General features: G+C 39.2%; 1 protein-coding gene across 1 annotated transcript in view; it reads right to left on the bottom strand.

Annotated features, from left to right (window-relative positions):
- Nucleotides 1-2,210: 2,210 nt before the first annotated feature.
- The window catches only part of BABAM2 (BRISC and BRCA1 A complex member 2), a 157,736-nt gene continuing 141,190 nt past the window's right edge, over nucleotides 2,211-18,756 (bottom strand). The window contains exon 12 of the mRNA XM_052702229.1: nucleotides 2,211-4,791. Within this exon, the coding sequence (XP_052558189.1) occupies nucleotides 4,728-4,791 (64 nt within the window). The 3' untranslated portion in view covers nucleotides 2,211-4,727. The remainder of the gene's footprint in view (nucleotides 4,792-18,756) is intronic.

The raw sequence follows: 18,756 nt of genomic DNA, 5'->3' as shown, positions 1-18,756 counted from the left end.
CGGTCTGGTGGTTGGTGACCCTGCACATAGCAGGGGGTTGAAACTGGATGATCACTGTGGTCCTTTTCAACCCAGGCCATCCTGTGATTCTATGAACTCAAGGAGTTGTACCATAGATGAGGCTGCTCGCCTTTTATCTCACACCTAATTACAACGACTGGCACAGGGCTGATCCCCATTCTGTTTGCTTTCCTCTGGCGCAAAGTTTGAAATTACTCTCTGAATCAACAGAAGTCAGTGGAAAAAAATCATAAAAAACCTCTCCTGTTGATGTGCATTGTTCGGACTTTTACTGGTTTTACCCAAAGGGACAGAATCTATTGTTCCAAAGTACAAACAGGAAAAGATAGAACCCGATCAATGGTTTATTTAGGTGCAGGTTTCCTACGGAATACACTTTCCCCCCGCTGGTGCTAACAAGTGAATTCAACTGAAATGTGGTGCATAAAAATGTATACAAAGCTGTTAGCGTGATTGCCCACTCTGTTCTGGAAAACAAAGGAGTTATTTTGTCTCAGTTATTCTGCTGTGGAGAATAGTGTAATAAATAAAAACACTCTGTACAGTAAGACTGATGGCTTTTTCAGCATATCATTCCACTTTTAAGGTGGGTCCACATGACACCAGCCTACAGCAGCTTGCTGTGTCTAAACATTGGCCTCCGACTTGCTAGAAATAGCAGCAATGGTGAGGATCAAACAGGAGTGCCCCAGCACATCACAGGCACCTGGAGATGAAAACTGCAAAGGAGATGATGTAAGGGATTTTCAGGAACATGTCAGACGTTACCTTTAGGTTTAATGAGCATTACAATACAGCAGTTGCAAAGAGGTAAGTAATTTAAAGGAAGAGAGTTCACCGGCCGTCTGTGTTGTCACAGATTTCATTTGCTTCATAAGGAAAGGACAGCAGCCTGTAATTAGCAGTCGTGGTCAGAAGCTGCGTCCAAAGCTTGCTGCCCTCCTGCAGCACGCCTTTCTCCCTGAGCTGGAAAGGCGAGAAATTAGGTAGAGGACTTGATGCAGTGCTGCCCGTTCATCTCCATGCATCTCACACTTGGTGCTGGATCGCAACCTTGGAGCAGGGGCACTGCTGGGAAGGGACCAACCACAGCTATTCTCCTGACTTGCCTCACAAGTCTCCGTGTGACATCACCAGGGGGGACTTCAGGTATTGCTCTTCAGGGCAGACTTCTCTCTCCTGCCTGATTCACCAAAGATGGTGGTTGCCCTGTGTGCCACACAGGATGCGAGCAAGAAAATGGGCAGAAAAACATGCCTAGTAAGGCTCTAACAACGCATAGGAGATTTCTGCTAATTCTAGCAATGATTTTTTCTCTCAAAAATGGAGTAAAGTCTACCTCCATGTATGAATAGAAGGATGTTTAAGGACACCAATGATGCTGAAAATGTTTCTGATTCTGCAAATCAAGCACAGTGATGAACATAGCAATAGCCAGCATAGCAGAAAGATCAATAAAGGCTGAACTACACAAAATACAGTTAACTTTTATTTATTCTTCCAGCTGCTTGTCCAGTCTTTTCAGCAAGTTCACAAAATAATCTAACTTTGCTTCTGTAAGGTTGGGTATTACTTCTAGCACAATGGATGCTACGCATGCAGATGAACAAAGTCTCGACTTTTAAGTCTGAATTTCAAGGAATTTCAGAGGATCATGCATTGATTGGGAACAGTACATACAGGCTTATTACATTCTCTCAGTTAAAATCATGACAGAGTAGAACTGAGGCTCTTCAACATGTTTGTAACGCTGCTATTTTTCTCCTGTATGTTGCTGTCATAAATCACATGAACTAGCACCTTTTAACTGCGTTTTTCACCAAACAGAAAAGCAAGAGCTGGAAGTCTAATGCTTTCTCAGCTGTCCATAATAGATATTATCATAAAACAGGAGGTAACATAGTTAACTCTGACCTATTAGATTGCACCTCCTGTGGCTAACTTAAATTGCTGCAATATATTTCTTATCTGATATAGTTATTCAATTCAGCTCTCGTTTCTGATTTAGTACTTACACATAATCTTCCTTCCAGACAGAAGAGCTCACCCATTTCCATGTCTTTCCTGCTGATGCCCCACCTGTAATTCTAATCCCCACAGAACAGTTCTCTGAGACCACCAGAAGAGCTCCATAAACCACCACGCGCATCGAAGTGCGCAGGATGACTTCGAAATAAAGAACAAGTTCATCAAGTGCAAAGAAAATGCCTTTATTCTAACCTGAAAACTGACAGATGTGCAGGCTTTATCTCACACAGAAACACTTCAGTCTCTCAACTCTTCTACTTAACCTTTTTTTTGCCAAACACTACCAGTTGTAGGATGAGGTAAAATTAAACTGAAAGCACTGGCTCATTTCCATGCATGTTAGTGAAAAGTTGGTACGGCGTTATGGAGTAACATAAAGAATTGTTGATTGAGGCTTTTTCCATCTTCAAAGTCCTCCTTTACACGGTTTGTAGAACATGTAGACCTCAGTAAGAAAGCAGTCCTCTGTCCAGAATGCTGAGGCTGGGATGAAGGCAGCATTTTTGGTTGAAAATGTGCGGTCACTTCTGAAGAGCAGAACTTCTGAAACACGTTGCAATTGCTGGCCTTTGAAAGCATCAGGGTAAGCTCTGAAAAGATTTTAAAAGTACCTGAGCCCCTCAGGCAATTCGATGTATCGAGCAAACGCTGTGTTTATGGGCTGCTCAGCGTGACGCAGAATCAAATACAGCGCTATGAAATGTCAGGAACCTGGGATCTACAGATTCAACTAAAGGGTGCTTCTTTTTTTTTTTTCCTTTAATGTACCAGAGATGGTTTTTGGGATTGATGGGATTTTGAATGTTGTGAGAACAAATGCTTTTCACTAGCCACCCTCCTCCCTTCCCATTCATAAGAGTTAGCTTATTCCCGAGTAGGTGTGAGACTTTGATTTTTACCTGACGAAATACAGATCTGAGATTGTCCCAATATCAAACAAAGTCTATTTTCAGTCATTTAAGGCTGTTCAGTCACTGTTTTGCTTGACACATAAAACCACTGCCATCCACATCTGCTCTAGGTCTTGGTTTGCATGCAAAAGCCTAATGCAATGCCTCCACAGGGAGAACTCCGCTCAGACCTTTGGAGCTGTTTACAGCCCTCAGATAATGCAGCAAGTCACATGGAGATGGCTCGCAGGACAGAACACATCCCCCTTTGCTCTGATTTTGTTCACAGCTTAACTTCCAGCCAAGAACTTCAGTATTAAACTACAGTTTTGCCTATAAAATAGCTAAAAATACCTGTAGTTTCTAGAGGCGACTTATTTGCATAATTTTTAATTATTAACTTCACTGCTCAGAACCCATCTACCCCCCCTAGGTGGACATTCCACTGGAACACGCTCATTTTAATGTAAAACAACAAGTTGTAGAAAGGGTAGGAGGAAAACTGCCAATCAATTAATCCGATTCCATTACGTGAGTGGTGATAAGGTGACCAATTTGAAATTGAATGTTCTTCAGTGCCACTGTATCATCCACATGTCATTCATTTGGTTCCTTATATTTAGCAGAAGTAGGGCACATTTTTCCATGCGCCATTTACAAGCAACACAGACTGCTAATTTCATTCCTTACTGGAAAGCCCCCATGTCTATTTGCAGATTAATTTGGGAAGTGGCACGGTGACTGCTAGTCCTCACTGGTGCGCCTGACACAAGCACGAAAGAAAGGATGAATAGGTGGAATTTTGTATTTGGCATTTCAGAGTTAGGGAGGTAATGCTTCCAGTTATATACACTTAAAATTATTTCTGAGAAAACACTGACATTAGGCATTAAGCTAAATACGTATAACCCCACATTACTTCATCAGTTACTTTCCAAGACGTATTTCATTCATCTGTTGAAAGTTTGCTTCTTAGCAGTATTTATCTTACTTGGAAAAATTACAGGTCTTCGGAAGAGCATTATTTTGTTATACAGATTGATAGAATGAGCTCTTTGAGCATTTGTACTGGAGCACTAGAATTTTTTCATAAAAGCAAAGGGAGTTCATTAGAAAAACACTGAAAGTGTGCAACTGGAATTAAAAACAAAGCATAAAAGCACAGCATTTAATATAAGATGAGCTTTCAACTGAAACATAAAAAAACCTTCCAAGACCCTGCCATACTAACATCAGACCCACTTGAAAGGCACTGAGAATTGAACTGTGCAACTCATATCCATACCTGTGAGAATAATTACCACAGTGAGATGCAAACAGCCAAGGCAGAATATGGCACTGTACAGTCCATTAGGCATTTCTGGTATGTACGGCAGTACTATATTTTCTTAGGATAAGCTGGAAATGTTAACTAAATGGACAAATTTCACAATATTCCGGTAGAAAAAAAAATCCAACACCATCTGAAGGTAAGCAAACAAGGCGTAACATACAGGACATTGTTGGCACAAGAAAACGTTACCACATCGAAACACATACTTATAAATTTAATCCAGTAGATACACAAAGGAACGGCGGAGGCAGAGGCAAAGGAGTCAATGAATGTAAAATTTTTGAGCGTGCTAGCTGAGGTCATTGTTTCATAAATCAGGCAAAACACGAAGCTATCAAAACTATGGAGGAGGCTAGAAAGTATCAAGCCAGTCCAGCCCATTTCCAGGAATACTTGAGTGCTGACATGCGTAGACGGAAGAATCTGTCCAGTATCATCTCAATGCCCAAGGTTACCTAAAGCTTTCCATTAGCAAATGCAGCCTCCTGGAACTGAGGGACAAATGTTTTGAAATATGCCCTGGTGAAAAAAAAAAAAAGAAAGTTCAAGATTAGGAAGGAGTATGTGGTATATGTATGCAGCCAAGCTTTTAACAAAGACAAGCATAAAGTTATTGTGCTCAGCCCATTGTTATCTCATAAATGGGTACTGTTTTTCTTGCAATATTTTAGTATGCTGCAGACACACATACTTCATCTTTCGAGATCCAGCAGTACTTCTTTTTCCAGTGGCCTTAGCACTAACAAGTTGCCACACCTCTTAATGTGGTCAACATCAGAGACTCGTAACTGCCAGAATGGCCTGATCCAGTGTCCACACTTTGTCCAGAGCAAAGTTCCAGAAATAAACCCTTTTATGCACTGCAAAATATACCTCTGAATGGTTGTAGAAGTGAGAAACATTTCGGAGAGTCAAAAGTGTCGTTATACCACGGCCTGCAGCATTTCATACCACAGATTTTTGATACAGTTGACATTCACCATATTTCTTGGGTATCAATGTTATTTTCTGCGTTAAAGAAAACTTCACATATGGCAACAAAGGTCCAAAGTCAGCCAAAGCAACGAGCTGCAAAATCACGGGAATGTATGGAGAAGATAAGCTCTTTGTCTCTCTACAGAACCCTTGACGCAATGCAGAGTCGTTATTGATATAAGATACAGAGAATAAACACTAACACTCTGGATGAACTGTAATTCCATTCATCAAACATTATTCTGCAAATTAAGATGCGCACTGTGTATTTTGGATCTCAGCATACCTTCTTTACAAAGAGCAGAGTGACTCGTATATCTGTAAAATGAGCTGACCCAAAGTATCCAAACTGAGTTTGAATTGTACCTTTGAGTTTATTCCCACCAAAATACTCAGCTGTGTACTGAACATATCATGTGAGCTCCCAAGATACCCTTTACTTTGCGAGTTACATTAGAAACTGCTTCATCATGCTTTCTTTGCTTTTTGCCTGCTACTTTCCTCACTGAACTTTCTCTACTTCACCGCTTTGTTTTGTTTGTGTCACTGATCTTTGTAACTTTCTATGCAAGAAGAACCTGCTCCCGTTTTTATCACCAAAAATGAACAATCTAACCTGAGAACGGCTGCAGGCACATTCATTATGTTACTAGATTTGCTGCTTATATACCTCGTGAGGTAAACATATGCTGAATGTCTTCACTGTCAATCATGATCTGTATTTTATGATTTGTGTCGAAGGTTTGGCAATCACTGAACATCAATAATGCCTCCTCACATCTGAAAATGTAGCAAGATCACAAAAGAGAGCACTTCCCTCTCTTTGCAATGCTGTACCTGGTAAATTAATTATAAAAAAAAAATAGCTACAGTCAGCTTTTGTACAAAAGCTGTAAACACACAGGAGACGCCGTGCAAAGGTTAAGAGAGCAATATGAAGTAGGAGCATTTCTGGCCTGAGGAGTCGAGGCCAGGAATGGAAAAGAAATGAGAGGCAACCAGTACACACATTTTATAGCATACACAGATTGTTCTGGGTATTTATAGAACATGCTTTGATTTATTGAATCAAAGTTCAGAAAGTGGCCCTCATAAATTATGCCCACAAAATTGGCTGTTTGTACTGGCACATGCATACATAAACCAGCTAAAGAGGTACATTAATAATTCGATTTTAGGAGTTGAAGGCAAATTCTCTGTCTGTGTTTTTACAAAATACATTTGACAATACACAAAATACATAGCCTCTGTACGGTCTGATCAACACTTCATCATGTTGCCAGCTCAAGTAGCATCGCTTGCACGTTTTAACCATAGGCTCTATCATCCTTTTATTTCTCCTTGCACTATCTGTCCTAACACTTAACTACATCTCCTCCGCTTGCTTATTTTAAGTAGCTTCTTCCTTCCCCTTTGATAGCTTCTTTGCAGCCTCTTTTTCCAAGCACGAGCTCTTCTCACTGACTTGGTAAACGTTACTTAAAATTTCCCTCTTACATTTTCCTAAACTGTAAAAATTCTTAATCATTAAATGGAAAGAAGCAGTATTTTTCCTACCTTTTATTTCTTTTCTGAAACATATCCTTTCTAGCATTTCAGTGCTTTGCGTTAACACCACATTTACCATGTTATATTCCAATCACCTTTCTCCTAGATACATTCCAAACATGAATATCACATACAGCCTCCCACACCATCATTATCTACACCACTATCCTTTCTGTCTGCTGCTTCCTGCGGTAAAGCCTGTGCCCTTTGGTGCAATACTAAATCAAACACCTCCTTATATTCCCATCAAACGTACTACGTCAAGGAGAATGTTATTTCACTGGCAGTTCATATGAGCTTCTCAGAGATGTTATATATACTGCAAAAATTACTTCAGTACTTCATAATTTGTAAATGTCTATTTTTTTCTTTCTGTACTTTAAAGCACACGGTCGAGTTTGTCCTTATTTTTTGTGATCTCTCCCAGACTGAAATAAGTGTAACAGCGAATGTTTAGCCAGGACACATTCCTCCACTGCCCTTCTCCATGTTACAGACACATCACAGGTTTTGTAAAAAAGCTTTGGGTAACCCTGGTTCATCACAGACACAAAGGAAAAAGAAGACCATGCAAAGAGGTTCAAAAGTACAACATAATTGATAGAATTACATTAGCTGCCATGTTTTTAATCAGCTGAAGAGAAAAGAAAGGGAAGTAGGAGAAGGTAGGTTAAACTGCTTCGATGTCCATAATGGTTACATATAGGGAGGGAATAGCAAATGTTAGCATATAAAATTAAGAAGGCTTATTTTGAGTATGCTTGAGGGAGTGGAACAGGCAGCAGGGACATTGCTTGCTATGAGGGTTCGCAGGACATTTTCAAATTGTGGGGCTTTTTCAATGGAAAACGACAGTTTTGCCCGGCAGAGTGCCTTTTGGTGGAAATGCTGACATTTCATCAGAATTAGAAGGAAAAGAATGAGGTGCTCTGGTTTGGGTTGAGCTGAGAAGAGACGTCCTGGTTGTGGAACTAAAAGCCTAAACATTCCGTCAGTTTGATATTAACCTGCTTATCTGTGGTACAGCACATCACAGATGATGCATCTAGTTACACAGACAAGGCCTTGTGTGTAGGGAGTCAGAAATATAAACATCTTAGCAGAAGTAATCTCTTCAAAGGACCCAGTCCATGGCAAGAATATGGGATAAGTCACTGATATTTCTGCTTCCAGCAGGCATTGTGCCACTGCTAGCAGGTACATTATACTGACATTTTAGCTGCATTTTCTTTGTATTTTTGAAGCAACATTTTTTTAAGGGCTGTTTCTTTTCATCTTAAGTTTGGGATAAAACCTAATACTAAAATATTTTTATTTGATGACATTTTTTGTGAACTACAGAAACTACTGGTAAGTAGGAAGAGAACAAACACCTCTTACTGGCTGACAATGGCCAAGTTTCATTTACTAACCAACTGTTGCTGAGGTCAAAGTGTGCACACATTTCCATGGGGACAGAATCCCGATGGGGACATATTATTTTACAATAGATCACATGAAATTACTTTTTAAAAATACAAGACTTTTTCCTAAAGGACAATAACAGACTGGATGGCAAGGGCCTCTTTCACATGGACTACTATTCCTTCCCTTAACATTTAAGCTTCCAGATGATAAAAAACACAACTTTTATCTTGTGCATACAGGCACAGAGAAACTCAGTGCAAACATGAACTTAGGAAAAGATTCATGCCTCGTATCTTATTCACACAAACATATTCACATAAATTTACACCCTCAATGACTTTCTTCTGTGCCACATCACAGGAATCCACACACCAATCTCTCTTTTTTTTTTTGTATCAGACATGATGCTGTGAGATACTTTCAAATGTCTCTGAAGGTTTTCAAAATTGCTATTTTTACATCTACTTGCTAACTTCATCACCTGTAGACAACAGCAATTAAATACAATTCAGTAATTTGGGTACCTACTGAATGACACTGAAGATGGAGAAAACAAGCTTTGCTCCTTGTCCTGTGGTTTTTCTACGCTGTCCCATTTGGCAGGAATCAGCTTTTCATCAATGCTTTTTCTCCTTTATGGGGAACACTGAGTTCCTTCTCTCTCTTCCTTCGCTCCACCATGTTCTCAGTGGGTCTGTGTCACAGCGACCTTACCCCAAGCTAAGAACAACTGCATAAAACGTTCCTTCAAGTATGCAGAAACTGGTTTGCACCAAGTACACAGATATTCTATATGTGAGTGTTGAGTACAATGGCTCTGCATCGCTCTCATAATGGTTTAGATCTTAGCTTAAGCAGTGTTTAAAGAGTTGCTTTCTTTTAAGCCTAGAGTGTGTGCCAATCTTCATACTCATACAGGCACACGTCTAACTCTTTGTTGAGCGTCTCGGTGTAAGAATCCATTGTTTTTTGTCTATTTGTTTTTGTTCCCCCAAATGGACATTTGCCAAGTTCAAGGTAGTAAGTTACGGGCTTTCTATGGAAATTTTTCTTCAGCACTCCACAAGACAACAAATTCTGCTGTACTTAACAACTATATACACTTGATACAGTACATTGAATTTCAGGTGCTGTGCTCAAGGACATCTGTTGAGAGTAAAGCACTTACCTTTCCTTCACCTTATTATCCAGTAAAAAGAAAGTCTGGCTATTGTAAATGGTAAGTATCTAAAAGAAGGTAGAATTGGCTCACTTGTTGTTTACATGTTTTCTAGTGATATAAAACACAAACAAGGTCTCCAGAAGCCCATGTAGATTGACACATGTCTAAATCTACGAGCATGGGCTTGCAGTGCTTAAGACATACTTGACTCAGAATTTACAACGCTTTTGTGAAATTTCATTCTAACAGCATTGTTTTTTTCAGATTAATTTAATAGTGAATTTTAAAAGATTTGTTGGAAGAAAGCCTTCACTGAGCACTTTGTCTTCAGAGTCCTGTGCTACAATCTTCCTCAAAGATTTGAAGCTATGCAGCTGTGATCTCCCACCAAACACCTCACATAGTTTTATAGTGAAAGCATTCTGCCACTGGAATGCACTTGTTTCCTTCTGCTATTGTCTTTGTCTTACTGGTGTTACAGCCAACTATTCAACAGTGCTGTTATTACTGACTGTTACGTAATAATGGCAATAGAGTCACCTGGGTGTTTCTTTTAATACCTCCAAGTGGGAAATTCTGAGTAGAACACAGATTCAAACTGTGAAGAAAAAAAAAAAAAAGCATACAAAATGCCATACCACTGAGATTTCTGCTTTTTGTGTCTGGGACAAGGATGTTCATCATGGGGTGATGAATCATCTTCCTAAGTCATTCACAAAATAGACGCCTCTTAAACTCCTCCTTTTTAAACTGTGCTAAGTTTTCCAGCAACGTGGTCTCAAATTCATCCATGCTAGCAGTACTTGCACTCATGCATCTTACATGTTTCAGCTCAGGATGTGAGAGTTTCAAGTGTCTTTTCCATTAAGAAATGATTTGAGGAAAAGAAGGTCTGAGGGAAGGAAGCAATCTCAACTGTCCATATCAATTAGACTTAGCTGTACAGCAGTGCTGACTACCATCAGCACAGTGTATTCTGCCCTTGTACATTCTTCACTTGAAATTGATTGAAAATCTTTTCACAAAGATACGTGGCCTGCTATTACTTTCTCTCACCATACCATGTGTATGTATTGCATTACCTCTCAGCAGAAGGCTGCCTCAAGTTGTTGCACTGGGAGCGGGGGGTGGGTTTCCATTATTGGTTTTAAGAGTAAACTTTTCAAGCTAATATGTCTAATTAGGGGCATGTACTTTGTAGTCATGTGGACCTTGGAAGAGCTGTACACAACCCTTTTGGGTATTCTGGAATTGGATCTGTGGCAAGGACACCATTCTCCTCAGCGCTGCTCTGTGGTCTCCTTTAGCTGGGAAGATTAACAGTGAGTTTATGTTAGGATATTCTACAAAAGCAATTACTTGTCCTGGGACTGAGGAGAGGACAAATTACACCCCTTTCAGCTGTATTAGATACTTAGATAGCTTAGACTCCCAGGCAATTACCTCAGCTACTGCCCATTTCTTTTAGAGGAGATGCAGCTTTATGATTTGCATAATTTTGCATCTCATATTTCTTTCCTCCTGCACTGTAGAGGAACTGCTGCAAGACATCTACAAGTTTCTTCAAAGCCACAGAAACCTGACAGAAAATAAATCCCTTCCAAAGAGAAGTGATCTCCATAAATTAGTTAGAACAGCATCGCTGTACCCTCTTCCAACTGAATTAGGTGAAAACAGGAACTAAGATGGGCGTAGGTCAGAGTAAGGGACAGCCTGAGGCTCAATGATGTCTTTGACCTATTCCTCCCAGACTAGTATTATTATGCTGACACTTTGCAATAAAATCTTATTATATAAATTATTTCAACAGCACAGCCGTATTAGAATTATAAAAGAATTTCTTCAGGCTTTATCAACGTCACCTGATTATTCACTTTTTGAAGTACAAAGTGTTTGCATGGAGTACAAATACATATGTAGCGTGCCTTTGTGTTCTTATATTCCTGTTGCAACTTGTTCTGACACAATGAAAACTTGTTTTGAAAATACTGAACACCTACAACAATCCTTTCTGGGTGCCAGACAACAGGATTTGTCCTCCCGTGACTACACAGGCACAGCCAGCTGGTTTGTTTCATGGAGCCTCTAATAATTAATCTCCCGTGTAGAATATATTTACCACAGCTCTCCGAATGGTACAATTTGGTGTCCTGTTTATAACAGATAACAGCCAAAGCTGCTCATACTTTTTTTCTCTTTTTTAAATGCTCTCTTTCTAAATTCCATTTGTCAGCAGCTATCCAATTCAACACCATCAGTACTAATTAACAAAAGGAACTTAAATTAATAAATTGCTACTCTAATTTCACTAGTGGAATTTAGGTCATATTTCATACGAGTGCTCATTACATCCTTAACTTTACATGAGTGGTTACACTTCTCCTGCCTCTCTCTGGCTTTCATTAAACAATGACTGAAAAACAGCGCTGAAATTCTTCTGCAAGACCAATCTTCTAATAGGCCTCATAACAGCATAGATTTTTTTCCTTTTAAACTCAGATGTGAGGCATCTTTGCTATTTTTACTGCATACGATGCATTAAAAACACATTTTAATTGGGCGAACCATGTTATGTTGTCTCTTTATTCACGGGCATTTACACAGCAATCCTCACAGGGGTAAAGACACACAAGCACTCAGAACAGATCAGCATAACTCAGTCTCCTCGCCTTCTTCTGACAATAGAGTAATAGATGATTAATTCCGTGCTGGACACATTATGACAGTTATTAGAAGAAAACTGCTGTTAGAACAAATGAGCTGATCCTCAGATCCAAGATGCTAAAACGATTTCAGTGGAAAATACTTCCCAGCACAATACTTTCTGGTTATGTAGTTTGAACCACACTCTAACAGGCAGGCCCACAAAACGGACACTTTGCATGTGGCAAAGGCTCAGTAACTAGCAAAAACTAGCAAAAGCCAGGCCCATGGCATGCACCAGACATCCAGAAAACAACCGAAATCCTAAATTGTCATTTGAATATGAAAATCATCACTTTTCCAAGCACAACTGTAGAACAATAAAGATACCTTCCAGGACTTCTTTATCACTTCAAATGTACGTAACGATACAAGGCCTGTCTTCATGTTTCTGAACCAAGCTTCTCGAAGTTGCGTTCTTCAGGTTGTGGTTTATAATTTCCTTACTTGGAAGCTTTATCTATAGCAAAGATGTTGCTTTTGTGTGAAACAATGCCTACAGTTCTTCACTTTATGAGTCTCCAAAATTGGCAATGCCAAGCAAACAACTCAAGTGTTTATACAACAGCAAAACAATAGCTCTTAAATTACTGCTACTGTAATTGGCTAAACTCACAAAGATTCAGTGCACAATGCCATTATGCCGCTAGCAATTTTTTCCTGGGTGCCAAGAAAAATCATCAAATAATCTCTCTTCCTCTTCTTGTGTTCCTATCTTTCTGCTTTTGCTCCCAGCCTACTTCCTTTTGCACTAATTTTCCTGCAAAGACTTGAGTAAATGTCTATGACCATTTTTACCTGCCAATCTACACAAAAACACCAACTGCATTTAGTTTGATGGATAGGACAGTAATCAAGAACCAATACAGTTGCAGGTCCACAGTGGGCCAAGCAACAAAATCTGTCAGAACACGGGTTTCTAAGAAATATTGCTGCCTTCAGTGTGGGCTGCAAAAATACATGACAGAAAATCGTCTGCAAAATTGAAAACAAAACATGCAACTGAAAACATAACAGGAAATGGATGTAGTAGAACTAGTGAAACTAAGTATGTATGTGAAATTTAAACATTAAACTTCACTCCAGAACGCTGTTTTCTGTGTTTTACTAGCAAAACCTTTCTCCTTCAGAACTTCTTGTTGGAGTTATTGTCATTTTTAATTCAAATCGCGTAGAAAGGTGCAGGAAATAGTTACATTTAGACATATTTTTCAATGGTTTGCTGATTACAGAAATAACAGGTGGCTTTACTCCTTATGAAGCGAAAAGAGATAAAAAAAATAATTGTCCTACATTCCACTTGTATCTCTGTTCCAAAAGATTATGATATTGATTTTATAAATAAAGTCAAGAACTCAGTGTAGCTCCACTAATAGAAATACGACAACTTTGCTGCCTAACAACATAAAGGAAAACAAATGTTGACAATCTGTTCAAATAACAAGGCAGCCATAAATATAACAACCTGACTGAAGGCAAATATGTAAAGGAAGGGAATTTGAGGGAACTGCTGTGGAGCCAGGACTGCAGATCATTATGTAGACTGGCAATTAATGTTTTATGTAGAGAAACAGCATAAGCAGGGCTCCACTTTGCAAAAAAACAACTTTGGTTCCAAGAATATCCACGTTCCCAAAGGCTTGGACCTTTCCGGACAATTAGAGAAGGAAATTAAAGCTACTGGAGATGATCAGCTGATTTCAGTATCTAAACACGCAGACTGTTTTTAATCATATGGAAATCAAGAGTTTGAGTTTCATTCTCTTGCAGGTTTCTGATACAGATGTATGTGAATTTACACAAGCACAGTGCACAGAAATACCCAACAGACAGAGCGGCTCAAAGTGTCCCAAAGTAGACACAGCAAAAAGAAACTCTACAATAGTTTTATCAATGCCTTCTGCACGACAGTTCAAAAGATGAACACTTCCCTTCACCTTCTCCACGATGTACATAAATAGACTTGCTTCAGTCAGATGAAGGCTTGTGGTCTTAGATCACAGCGACTGTGCTTCTGCTTTCTGAACTTCCCTCAGGGCCGAGTCAGTGCTCGGGATACTGAGCATCTGTGGAGACAGGAGCACTGGAATCTTTCTGTCACAGCACAGCCACCCCACTTCCTCGTCCGTGGATCATGAGAATGATATTCCAAGGACATCACGGAAAAAATCAGTTTCATATAGTCTTGAAATACAGTAATAACTCATGAGAAATTTCCAGTCACTGTGTGACAGCCTGCTCTGTTTTTCCTGTTCACTGAAGTGCCACAGCCTTATTTTTCCACTCCAGGTAAAGGTTAACTTCTTAAAGAGATATCATTTACTTAAGACTCTTCCTATTTCCTCCTATATAGGTTATGCAAGTGCATACTGAACTATACTGATGCAGACTATTTTTTACTAAATTATTTAGCAGATTTGAAGGCCAGATGGAACTAAGAAGCTCTTCTAAGTATAAACGGCAGATGAAGAATGAGATGAAATGAGGGGGAAAAGCAGAAACAATATAGGAAGTAGTAGAGAACAGAAAAACATGGGCAACACCATGCTCAGGAGTGAGGCTTGCAAGGCAAGATGACAAACATCGATTCAAGAAGAGAGGAGATCACAGAAATAATAATATAACCTGAGTGATCCTTAAGAAATTATTGAATCCCTTACTTGTACTTCAGAGGCAGAGATGAAAGGTTATACCACAGATCCACCTGTAACAAGTCTGACAACAAGCATCCCCAAAACCAAAGTTTGCTAGCAGGTGAAAGTAGTGATTTCATCATGCCATCCTCTCTGCTTTGCCAGATTGCTTATCAAAGGGGGCCGAAGGCAACATACCAAACATAAGAGAACCCTTCCTGGATATTCATAAAGACAACTCAGTCAGAAGGAAAGCGTGATGCCATACAGCTGTGATTATAAAAAACATTAAAAAAGCTATTTGTGTTCCCTTCTCAGTTTGTAAGATATGTGCTTGCCTATTGGAAGCAAGATACAGTTCTCCAATGGTCACAGATCCTTCCAAATGGGGAAAATAGCAACAAACTCCACACTTTACGCTTTTGTGTAAAGCAGAATAATGCAGAGAAAAATTGAATGTGAGTGAAGGACAAACGAGCTGACCCCCTCCAAATAAAAACTTGTCAAGCAGTACAAAAGCCATTCAAAAAATAACGAGAATGCTCAGAAGAAATGAAGCCACAAAGAACAAATGAAACTTTCTGCATCCAAGTTCACCATGAAGGTGCTCAAAAAGACTGCTACACCAGAACAGTTCTTTATAAGGGACATACTGAAAGATTTGACTCATGCAGAAATGACAGCCAAAAAGGTAAAGAACAAATCAACAAAACACACACCCGCAAATCAGCAGGCACAGATGATATTCACACCCAAGTGTTCTGAAGAAACTCAAGTGTGAGAAAGTTAAATGCTCAAATAACTTATAACCTCCTGCTTAAAACAGCTTGGTACCGGAGAAGTGTGATGTCAATTAAAAAAAAGGTCTGAGTTAAGGGGAGCTGTGGACTAGTAAATGTCATGTCTGTGCCTTACAAATTGGTAGGAACTATTTTAAGAAACTATAAAATTATAAAAAGCCTAGACTTAGTGGAATTGAATAAATATGGTATATTGGGTAGGAGTTTAATTTGTGCTTCACAGATCACTTATCTTCTAAAGGCATAAAAAACACGTGGACAAGAAAGATGCCAATGACGTACGGTGCCTGGCTTTTCAACAGGTATTTGAGAAAAGTTTTCCAGTAGTGTTTAAAAAACTGAATTACCAGAGCAGGAGAAAAGATCCAGGAGCAGATAAATAGCAAGTCAAGATAAGTAAGAAAAGAGATAGGGATGAATGATGAGTACTATTCGGGTGAAGCCACCTGAGAACTGTGCTAGAAGTAAGCGTTTTGACCTCTATTGCTCAACATATTCCTACACAATCTGCAAAAATGAGCAGAAGAAGATGGCAAAGTTTGCTGATGATAACAATTCAGTCAGAGGAAGAAAAATGACAATCCGTTATGAGAAGCTGCAGATAGTTCATACTGTAATGGGAGACTAGACCGTAAAGTATCAGGCAAAATGTCAGTACCAACAGGCAGATATGCAAGGAAAAAACTCCTAATTTTACATACACACAGAACAAGGGCTTTGAAGTGCAGGTAACAGTGATCTCGGTGTTGAAACACCAGCATAAGCACAGTACAAAGGAAAGCAAATAGAACAGATAGCAAACCAGACAACATGAACACGTCACCATACAAATACATGATGAACATGCTGTGATTAATGTGCAGTCCGCTATCACAGAAAGACTACAATAAATAGTAAAAGCATAAGGATTATGAAGGTAATCAGAAATGTAGGCAGTTTTCTTTCTGTAGAAGGAAAGAGTGAGCAGAGTAGGAGAATCTGTGACATCTGAGGTGTGAAAAGGCTCATGAGATCATGATTTATTGGAGAGATCAACAGGGATTAATTTTTTTGCTCCCTTTTTAGATACAAGCGTTAGGGAGTAACAACCAGACCTACCAGGAGGTAGGAATGCAAGAAGTTGATGGAACTGTTTCTTCACAGAAAATCTTGCTGATCTGTGCAATCCCTTGCCACTGAATTGTTCCAAGATGATGAAGAGCCTGGAGCATCTCCCATACAAGGAATGGCTGAGTAACCTGGGTCTATTCGGCCTGGGGAAAAGAAGACTGAGAGGGGATCTGATAAATGTTTATGAATATCTCAAGGGAGGTGGGAGGCAAACGGGTGAAACCAGGCTCTTCTCAGTGGTGCATAGCAATAGGAGGAGCAATGGCCTAAAGCTTGGACTTAGGAAGTTCTGTGGAAGAACTTCTTTATGGTAAGGGTGACAGAGCACTGGAACAGGTTGCCCAGAGAGGCTGCGGAGTCTCCTTTTATGGAGAAGTTCAAGATCTGTCTGCATGCCTGCCTATGTGATCTATCATAGGGTATCTGTTTCACCAGGGGCTTGGATTCCATGACCTCTTGACCTCTTCCCTTCCAGCCCCTGCAATTCTGTGAAATTTGTGATGTTAACAATTTACTTGGGTTCAAAAAACTTACAGACAAACAGAAGAAAAATGAAGCGAGGTTATGAAAAAGAGATATACCAACTCTGGATGGAGAAATCCTTAAATATGCTAGAATATATGAGGAAAATATCACTACACATTTTTCCATGCACTTCCACAAGCATCTTCTACTGGCTATTGACAGAAACATGGACCTAGGTTAACTGTACATTGAGTTCAACTTAGTATGAACGTTCTTTGTGTTTAGTAATAGCAGAGCAACTACAAATACTACTCAAAAGAGAATAAGGCTCAGCTATTATTTTAAGTAGCTATTTACTTTGCAATTGATGAAGTAACAGTACTTATCTGGGCTATTAAGCCTCTCCTTTCAGAATGATGTATTTCTTTCTATCCTTTTCTCTAAAGGAGGGCATTTTTGGTATCAGGTTCTAAACATAATTCCTGGATCTAACACAGATTTAGCAGCTTTGATAAATACATAAAGAAGCTCTCTAAAAAAGATAAATCAGTTAGTTTATCACACACAGTATTTCTAGAGCAGCACTCAAACCTGGTTATCTACAAACCACGTACATTAAATTCTAGAATTTGTCTTCCAGCAAGTTGCTGTTGTTTTCCACTTTTTTTTCCAAGCAAACTCCTCCAATCTATTCTGTGCAATTCTCAACACGTATCAAAGCACAAGTACGTACAGTTCATATCCGCATACACATAACATTTCTATGAAAACAGAAAAATTAGTTGTCTAACCTATTTTGTTTCTATGCACTCCCTATAGTAGCAATACTCTTCATCTTCAAATCATTGTTTTTCTTTTCCCACAGTGAAAGCTCTAATGAGAAGTGACCAGAAACAAACACCCAGGCCCTTCTCTGTCTTGGCTGAAATCCACATAATGCATGACAGCACTGAAGATCCCTGGCAGGCACCTGTCAGAAACTAACATACCGTATCTTAAGACTCAGACTTAATTATCCAAGGAGACATTTAAAGAAAAGTACATGAAAAATATGACTCAATAAGTGTGACTGTCGTGTGCATGCGCTGTACAATGCAGAGTACGCAGACAAAAATGGAAAAATAAAATAATATCCTGGAAAAATTCTAATTAAATGCTCTATTAATTATTATTTGTCCTTTATATCTTGCAACCAAAATCACATCACTATTAAAGTTTGCTGGTAAATCAACTCAGAATGTGTTACAAGGAATAGTGCAACCATTAAGTATTTTAATATAATACAATCTGCTCCATTTGCCTTCATGCTTTTCATTTATAATTCTGATCAGCTGACACTGCCACAGAAAATAAGACTTTTGATTTAATGGTCTATAAAATCAAATTAACTTCTCTGTAAACTTCACATGGCTGGGTCAACACATCTCTTCTTGCTACGGCTGTCACACCATATTGGCCCTATTGCATTCTGAAAAAGAGTACACCTGAGGCAATAAAATGTCCACCCTGCTGGATTTCAGGCAAGGAAATCACTTTTGTACATTTTTAATACAAGAAAACAAAAAAACAAATATTGAAAACAAAAAAATTTAAACAAGTGACCCAGCTCAGCTTCCAACCAACCTTTTAGTTTACACCTCATTGCTCTTATCTGAAGAGAATCCTCATGTTTCAGACATGA

Source organism: Tympanuchus pallidicinctus, unplaced genomic scaffold, assembly GCF_026119805.1.
Source record: "Tympanuchus pallidicinctus isolate F22 unplaced genomic scaffold, pur_lepc_1.0 scaffold1, whole genome shotgun sequence".
Lineage (NCBI taxonomy): Eukaryota > Metazoa > Chordata > Aves > Galliformes > Phasianidae > Tympanuchus > Tympanuchus pallidicinctus.
This window is presented reverse-complemented; position numbering and strand designations above follow the sequence as displayed.